Source organism: Catharus ustulatus, chromosome 22 (genome assembly GCF_009819885.2).
Source record: "Catharus ustulatus isolate bCatUst1 chromosome 22, bCatUst1.pri.v2, whole genome shotgun sequence".
NCBI lineage: Eukaryota > Metazoa > Chordata > Aves > Passeriformes > Turdidae > Catharus > Catharus ustulatus.
Window position 1 is genome coordinate 7,864,358 of NC_046242.1, and position 8,650 is coordinate 7,873,007.

The following is an 8,650-nucleotide window of genomic DNA, read 5'->3' on the forward strand; positions in this document are numbered from 1 at the left end:
GGAGCTGAGGAATGCCATGCTGGAGCAGCTGGTGGCTGAGACAGCCAACGAGCTGAATGAGCAGGTGAGGTCCTCAGTGAGGACTCCCACCACCCACTAGCTCAGTCATGTTGGAGGTCCACACCCTACCCTCATGCTGTGCTGTGCTTTTCTGTAATGTGAGGGAGACCCAAACTGCTCAAGATTGGCCTGGATCAGTCAGCAGCATGGACAGAAATTAAAGCCTTGATGAAAAAGTGCTGTTGATATTTAGGGCTCACAGCTGCTGGCTGAGTAATGCAGGTCTGTCCCTGTGAAACAGCCAGACACCTCTTGATCAGCACCTTATGTTCTCCCATCCCTGGTAAAGGATCAGGAGCTGGCGCAGCAAATGGAAGCCAGGTTTTTGAACGTTCAAAAGGACTATGAGAAGCTCACCTTCGCCTCAGGGAGCCTGCAGAAAGACTCTCAAGAAAAGCAGAAAGCAATCGAGGTGACTGATAGGCCTTTATAAGCAGCCCCCAGGCTCTGCTTTTGACCCCAGGCAGGGATCACAAGCAATCTGTCTCCCTGCCCTCCTGCTCACAGCACTGAGCCTATCCCAACTCCCTTCCCTCAAGGGTTTTGGGGAGGGAGTGTGGGGTGTGCTCCCTGCTCCTGGGGTGTGCCCCAGGAGGCAGCTCCAACCCTGCAGTGGTGTGATGGCTTCCTTTCTGTGCTGAAAGATGCTGTTCCAGTCTCTGGAGAAGCTGCAGAAGGAGAAGGCAGATGAGAGGGACATGTTGGCAGCAATAGAAGTGGTACAGTCTCCAGGGGCCTCTGTGCCAATCCCAGGGGTTCCTGGCAGGGTGACAAATGCCCCTTGTCCCTTGGGGGCTGGGTGGCAGAACTGGCCTCGGGGAGGGAGGATTTCCCCAGTGTGTGGGGTCCCTCAGCCTTCAGATGGAGGGACCAACCTCACTGGGTGCTCAGGGGCCACAGCACCCTGAAAGGGGCATGATGGCCTGGAGGAAGCACTTCTCCCTCTGCCCCTCACATGTGCTGGCCCTGCCTGTTGTTCCTCAAGCCTTTCCCCACTGCTCTCCTGCTGTTACCCTCTGCTAGAAGGCGGACAAAGCTGACTTGGGCAGCAAAGTCGATTGCAACCAGTTTGAACAGAACATGGAGCAGGTGGATGAGAGGATGCAGGATTTGCAGAGCCAGATTTCAGACCAAGAGCAGCACTGGAACGAGGTGCAGCAGAAGTTCAGCGAGGCAATGGAAGAGAAGGTGAGGGGTAGCTTGTCTCCTACCATGAGGAACTGGCCCCTTTGGGACTTGGCAGCCTGAGGCAGCATCCCTCTGAGGATCCCCTGCAGGCTTTTCCCTGGAGACCTCCACATGGCATCCTGGGGCAGCTGGCTGAGGCTGTGCACCTGTTCACAGCTGGATCGACTGGAGCTGAAGGCTTTCCGTAAGCGCCTGGAGGAGTCTTGGAACAGAAGCATCGGGGATTTTGAAAAGAGAGTGACAGAAGACACTGGTGCTGGGATTAAGAAGTGAGTGTGATGGAGATTCTGATGGCTTTGGGGACAGCGATGCTCCCGTTCCCTCCAGCTGTCCCAGCCACTGCCCATGGGACCCTGCCACTGCACCAATTCAGCTGCTACATGAGCCATGGGGATGCTGATGAAGCAGCAGCAGGTTCCACACAGGAAAGGAGACACGAGGAAGGGACACCTGCAGGATGGAGCCCTACCAAAGCAAAATGGGGCTGTGGGTGCAAAGCTCCCAGAAGCCAGGGTGGGAGATGGCAACTCCTCCTCCCAGGCAGGGGTGTGGCACGCAGTGTCCCAGAGCTGGGTCATGCCCTGCCCTCCTGGCTGGGCACACACAGGGCACTTTGGTGCCTGAGAGGGGCTGAAAGCAGTGCAAGGGCTGCTTGGGATGGTGACAAGGATTGCTGTGGCTTTCCCCTGGCATCAGCCAGCAGGTTGGGCATGGGAAGAGACAGGCTCAACAGCCCACGGTTCACCCTGCAAACGCCCCCTGTGACTCTGTGCAGGGACATGCCAGCAGCTGGCTGCTGCCAGCGAGCTGCTGCTGCCTGTGTGCAGGCAGGGCTGTGGCCCCAGGAGCTCACCCAGCCCTCTCCTCTCACCCTCCTCAGGCAGCTGCCAGTGCCTTTCTCGTGCCTGTCCTGTGACCGCATGCTCACCATGCAGGTTCCTGGCCCGTGAGTAGCACCAGTGCCTCGGGGGACAGCGGGGCTGGCATGGGGGACATGGTGCCAGCAGTGACCCGCTGGGCTGGGCACAGGGGTGACAGTGTTTATTGGGAGGGTCTCATGTGGGGAGCCCCCTCTGCAGCCCTGCCCATCAGCAGTGGGTGTGGGGACTCACCCAAAGGGCTACAGGCAGCAGAATGCCATGGGCTACAATCCCATGGCTTTGGGAGTGCTGCCTTGAGCAGGCTCAGGTTGTTTGTTGCCTGTCACACCCCTGTGACTCCTGCCCTCCCCAGGTACCCCGAGACACTTCCATATCTGCAGCCGCTGCCCCCTGGCAAGGAATCCCGTCACAGCCAAAGGTAGGGGCTTTGAGGACACATCCCTGGCTCTGGGAGTGCAATGTAGCCCTGCCACAGCAAGGAGGGATCTTCCCTGGGACAGCCCAGCTCCTGCCAGATGGTGTCCTGTGCACAGGGACCTGCCATGGCCATGGCCGCTGCACCTGGCCATGGGAAAAGAGCCAGCAGATCCAGCCTGGTGGCACGGGCTTGGGGCTCCTGCAGCAGGTGGTCAGGAGCTGGGAGGGTCATGCCCCTCCAGGCAGCACCCTGGCACAGCAGTGTGAAGCCTGGGATGCCACAGGGCTGGGCACTGAGGATCCTCTGCCCCTTCGCACAGGAGGTCAGTGGTCAATGGCAGTGTCTCCCGTGTGCCACAGAGCTGCGGGGACCATCAGATCAGCAGCTCCATGATGCAGCACATCATGGCTTCACCACATACAAGCGCACAGATGCAGCGTCTCCTGGTACTCTCCAACAAGGTAGGGAGATGAAGGTGGGGACACAGAGGGGTGACTGAGGCTCCGTGGCATTGCTGACTACCCAGGGGGTATCCGTGCATTCAGTCCCCATGTAGAGCTGGGTTGGGAGGATTACTGGGGGATGCTGAATTGGGCCCCACATTGCAGCCAGCTGCTCTCTCCTCTCAGCCTGGAATGACCCAGCTGCTGGACAGTAGTGGACACTTCCCGAGGGGCCGGAATGACCAGCTTCCTGTGGCAATCAGGGCACAGGATGAGTCAGGTATGGCTCTGTTAGGGCATGAGGGTTAAGGAGAAGGGACAGATTGTCTGCTGGGTACAGGCTGGGGGATGATAGTGCTCTGTGTGCAAAGCTGGGCAATGTGGCCATGGGTATTTTGTGTCTGGGGTAAGAAGGAAGGCACATAAGCAGAAAGGAGCAGGAGGACTGGCACATGGGGCAGTTGAGCTTGGAGATGGAATAAGGTGGGGAATAGCCATGGGGCTAGTGTGGGACAAGAACTTGTGTGCTGGTGGGTGGTGCCAGCACCTGGTCCCCAGGGGTCTCTGGCGGGGCAGGTGACACCTGCTGGTCCCATTCTGGGCTGGCAGAGCTGCTCCAGCCAGGGGCTGCCCCCGGGAAACTGCTGCTCACCCTTGTTCCTCACCACCCAGGCGCTGCCGCCCCACGGATGCACTTGCCAGGCACAGCCCCCCAACACTCCTGGGCACCTGGGCTGGTCCAGCCCCGCCGGACAACAACCCCCACTCATCTGGACGGGACTCAGCGCCCAGTGCTCGATCTGACACATCTGGTCAGAAGCCAGAAAGCTCCGTAATGATGGCCATCAGAAACATGACACTTCAGTTGTATGACATTAATAAAAAACCTTAAAATTATCTCACCAGCTTCTCTCTTCCTGGGCTCCCTGATGCTCTTTAAGCTCCTTCCCCCTGCTGTGGCCCTGCCTCCAGCCCGTGCCCTGGGCCGGGCCCTGAGGCGGTGCTGGTGCCGCGGGGCTGCAGGGCAGCTCTGAGGCTCCGGGCCTGCTGTGGCAGCAGGAGCAGCGCTGCAGAGGCCGCGGCCCTCAGGGCTGGGCAGCCACGGGCAGATGCCGATGGTGCCGGGCTGGCACTGCCGGCGCTGCGGGCTCGGCTGCCGCTCAAATCCCCACACGCAGCCCCGGCGCCGCCTCAGGAGCCGCTCGGAGCCGCGCCCGAGGGCGGCCCCGGCCCGCAGCCCCGAGCGCAGCTGTGCCTTCGTGTGTGCCCTGCGAGAGTCCCAGCTCGTTTGTCACCTTCCTCCTCCTCTTCCTTTCTCCAGGGGCAGCATTAGGGGCTGGCAGCCCTTGCCCAGAGCTCGCTGTCAGAGCTGCTTTCCAGCCGGCACCGCGGCTGATCCTGCACGGCTCCCGACGCTATAAAAGTATTTATTAGCCGGGGATGTAGGTATTCTACTTTCGGCGGCCAGAGAGCCCCACAACTGCCTTGGGCCACTTTTCCATGTTATTGAGCTCTTAAGGTATCGCTGTTACTTAATTGCCACTTTTGCATAATTTGCATCGCTTTCAGCAAGGTTTTATAGCCAAACAGCACTGTGAGGAGGATACCTGTGAAAGGTACGTGTGTGTCTTTACAGACTGTGTGAATCTGCTTGTCGATGGGGACAGCGATTTAGGCATAGGGAAATAATGGAACAAATTATTAGTTCTGTAAAATGCTACTAATTGTCATGGACTTTACCTCAGCCAAGGGTATGTTAAATTGCCGAATTTAGAGAAAAAGTACAAAGATTTAATATGAATAGTGTTTTGTTATATAAAGAAAAATAAAAGCAGGGAGGTGGAGTGTGCATAGTAGAGTGGAACACAGAACAGGTGATTTGGGATCTGGGAAATTAGGAAGTGGGCTGCATCCCCCAACAATCTGAGAGTCCCTATGGGAACTGCCCCATGGGCTCTCTCTGTATTTGAATAAAGATACAGGACTTCTCAGTCTCCTTTTTTGGCATAAACCTCTAATGTTGTGAATTCTACCACACACTTGCAGTGTCCTTTCTCCCGACCCACTGTGCTCCGTTCCGTCGCAGCCCCTGGACAGGTCGCTGCTCTACAGGAATGGGGACACAGGGAAGTGGTGCCCAGCATCTGTCCCCCTGTGTTCCCATGTGTCCTCCTGTGTTCCCTTGTGTCCCCATGTTCCCCCGGGAGCTGCTCTTGCCCGGGATGGCCGGGCCCACCCGCAGGGCCCCGCCGGCGCTGGGCAGGATCAGCCGCGGGCTGCGGGACACGCCGCGGTGCCGGCTGGAAAGCAGCTCTGACAGCGAGCTCTGGGCAAGGGCTGCCAGCCCCTAATGCTGCCCCTGGAGAAAGGAAGAGGAGGAGGAAGGTGACAAACGAGCTGGGACTCTCGCAGCGCACACACGAAGGCACAGCTGCGCTCGGGGCTGCGGGCCGGGGCCGCCCTCGGGCGCGGCTCCGAGCGGCTCCTGAGGCGGCGCCGGGGCTGCGTGTGGGGATTTGAGCGGCAGCCGAGCCCGCAGCGCCGGCAGTGCCAGCCCGGCACCATCGGCATCTGCCCGTGGCTGCCCAGCCCTGAGGGCCGCGGCCTCTGCAGCGCTGCTCCTGCTGCCACAGCAGGCCCGGAGCCTCAGAGCTGCCCTGCAGCCCCGCGGCACCAGCACCGCCTCAGGGCCCGGCCCAGGGCACGGGCTGGAGGCAGGGCCACAGCAGGGGGAAGGAGCTTAAAGAGCATCAGGGAGCCCAGGAAGGGAGTGGCTGGTGAGACAAGGCTCAGCATGTAATTTTAAGGGTTTTTATTAACTTAATACAACTAAAGAGTCATGTTTCTGATAGCCATCATCACTGACTTTTCTGGCTTCTGACAAGAAGTGCCAGATCGAGCACTGGGTGATGAGTCCGGTACAGCTGGGGAGGAGCTGTTGATGCCCGGCGGGGCTGGGATGGCTGGACCAGCCCAGGTGCCCAGGAGATGTGTCGTGGGGCAGTGCCTGGCCGGCGATCCTGTGAGGCGGCAGCGCCTGGGGGGTGAGGAACAAGGGTGAGCCGCAGTTTCCCGGGGGCTGCCCCTGGCTGGAGCAGCTCTGCCAGCCCAGGAGGAGTCAGCAGGAGTGTCACCTGCCTAGCAGGTGAGAGACCCGCAGACATCCAAGCTCAGTGGCCCCATGTGCTGTTCTCTGCTCTGTTCTGCTTCTGCCACTTCCAAACCAGTCCAGAGGCCAAACCCCAGTTCCCAACTTGGTACACAGAGCCTTGCTTGCCCCAGACACTTTACCCAGCACAAAACAGCCTCATCTCCCCTCTGAGCCCCATGCCCTAACAGAGGCATACCTGACTTATCCTGTGCCTGGATCACCACAGGAAGCTGCTCATTCTGGCCCCCCGGCATGTGTCCATCACTGTCCACCAGCTGGGTCACGCCAAGCTAAGGAGGAGAGAGCAGCTGGCTGCAATGTGGGGCCCAATTCAGCATCCCCCGGTAATCATCCCAAATCAGTTCTGCCGAGGGACTGAATGCACAGATTCCCCCTGGGTAGTCAGCAATGCCATGGAGCCTCAGTCACCCCTCTGTGTCCCCACCTTTACCTGGAGTACCCCTACCTTGTTCTGGAGTACCGGGAGACACAGCCCATGTGCACTTGTCTGTAGTGAAGCCTTTATGTGCTGCATCGTGGAGCTGCTGATCTGATGGTCCCCAAAGCTGTGTGGCACATGGGGGACACTGCCATGGACCAGCGGGCTCCTGTGGGAAGGGGCAGAGAATCCTCAGTGCCCAGCCCTGTGGCATCCCAGGCTTCACCCTGCTGTGCCACAGTGCTGCCTACAGGGGCATGTCCCTCCCAGGTCCTGTCCACCTGCTGCAAGAGCCCCAAGCCCATGCCACCAGATCTGCTGGCTCTTTTCCCATGGCCAGGTGCAGTGGCTGTGGCCATGGTAGGTCCCTGTGCACAGGACACCATCTGGCAGGAGCTGGGCTGTCCCAGCTGCAGGCCTTGGTTTGGGAGCTGCTTTCACAGGAGACACAAAACTCCTCACCAAGCCTGAGCTCAGAGTGACAACAGACACAACTCGCCATATGTGCTTTCAGCAACCTTGGGACAGAGACATGGGCCTGACAGGGCAGTGAAAGGTGGGGGCTGCAAAGCCCTGGCCCTGGGGCAAGCCCTGGCCCTCCACAGCTGCTCTCTGCTTCCCTGCCCTGCCCAGCCCCCCCGGTCTCCTCTGCCCCGACCCAGGGAAGATCCCTCCTTGCTGTGGCAGAGCTGCCCTTGCACTCCCAGAGCCAGGGATGTCTCCTCAAAGCCCCTACCTTTGGCTGTGACGGGATTCCTTGCCGGGGGGCAGTGGCTCCAAATATGGGAGTGTCTCGGGGTACCTGGGGAGGGCAGGAGTCACAGGGGTGTGACAGGCAACAAACAACCTGTGCCTGCTCAAGGCAGCACTCCCAAAGCATGGGATTGTAGCCCATGGCATTCTGCTGCCTGTAGCCCTTGGGGTGAGTCCCCACGTCCCCTGCTGTTTGGCAGGGCTGCAGAGGGGGCTCCCCACATGAGACCCTCCCAAGCAAACACTGTCACCCCTGTGCCCAGCCCAGTGGGTCACTGCTGGCACCATGTCCCCCATGCCAGCCCCGCTGCCCCCCGAGGCACTGGTGCTACTCACGGGCCAGGAACCTGCATGGTGAGCATGCGGTCACAGGACAGGCACGAGAAAGGCACTGGCAGCTGCCTGAGGAGGGTGAGAGGAGAGGGCTGGGTGAGCTCCTGGGGCCACAGCCCTGCCTGCACACAGACAGCAGCAGCTCGCTGGCAGCAGCCAGCTGCTGTCCTGTCCCTGCACAGAGTCACAGGGGGCGTTTGCAGGGTGAACCGTGGGCTGCTGAGCCTGTCTCTTCCCATGCCCAACCTGCTGACTGGTGCCAGGGGAAAGCCACAGCAATCCTTGTCACCATCCCAAGCAGCCCTTGCACTGCTTTCAGCCCCTCTCAGGCACCAAAGTGCCCTGTGTGTGCCCAGCCAGGAGGGCAGGACACGACCCAGCTCTGGGACACTGCGTGCCACACCCCTGCCTGGGAGGAGGAGTTGCCATCTCCCACCCTGGCTTCTGGGAGCTTTGCACCCACAGCCCCATTTTGCTTTGGTAGGGCTCCATCCTGCAGGTGTCCCTTCCTCGTGTCTCCTTTCCTGTGTGGAACCTGCTGCTGCTTCATCGGCATCCCCATAGCTCATGTAGCTGCAAAATTGGTGCCATGGCAGGGTCCCATGGGCAGTGGCTGGGACAGCTGGAGGGAACGGGAACATCGCTGTCCCCAAAGCCATCGGACTCACTTCCTTATCCCAGCGGCTTTCTCTTGCATCAGCCTGTTCTCAAGTTCCTCAATGTTCCTGTTCCAGGTCTCTTCCATCTGGTTACTGAAAGCCTTCAGCTCCAGTCGATCCAGCTGTGAACAGGTGCACAGCCTCAGCCAGCTGCCCCAGGATGCCATGTGGAGGTCTCCAGGGAAAAGCCTGCAGGGGATCCTCAGAGGGATGCTGCCTCAGGCTGCCAAGTCCCAAAGGGGCCAGTTCCTCATGGTAGGAGACAAGCTACCCCTCACCTTCTCTTCCTCCACAAGGCTGAGCTTCTGCTGCACCTCGTTCCAGT

At 59.7% G+C, this 8,650-nt stretch overlaps 1 protein-coding gene across 1 annotated transcript; it reads left to right on the forward strand.

Annotated features, from left to right (window-relative positions):
- The first annotated feature begins 16 nt into the window (after positions 1-16).
- On the forward strand, positions 17-3,826 carry LOC117006196 (glutamine-rich protein 2-like). The gene is made up of 10 exons (XM_033078557.1): positions 17-64; positions 350-472; positions 705-779; positions 1,084-1,248; positions 1,405-1,517; positions 2,129-2,194; positions 2,482-2,547; positions 2,867-3,008; positions 3,177-3,270; positions 3,663-3,826. The coding sequence occupies exons 1-10, from the start codon at positions 17-19 to the stop codon at positions 3,824-3,826; spliced, it is 1,056 nt and encodes a 351-aa protein (XP_032934448.1).
- The last annotated feature ends 4,824 nt before the right edge of the window (positions 3,827-8,650 follow it).

Excerpts from the sequence above, each read along its gene's own strand:
- LOC117006196 (XM_033078557.1), top strand. The coding sequence starts at position 17 with ATGCTGGAGCAGCTGGTGGCTGAGACAGCCAACGAGCTGAATGAGCAG. Across the intron at positions 1,249-1,404 it reads GCGAGGCAATGGAAGAGAAG|CTGGATCGACTGGAGCTGAA; the intron begins GTGAGGGGTAGC and ends ACCTGTTCACAG. Across the intron at positions 2,195-2,481 it reads ACCATGCAGGTTCCTGGCCC|GTACCCCGAGACACTTCCAT; the intron begins GTGAGTAGCACC and ends TGCCCTCCCCAG.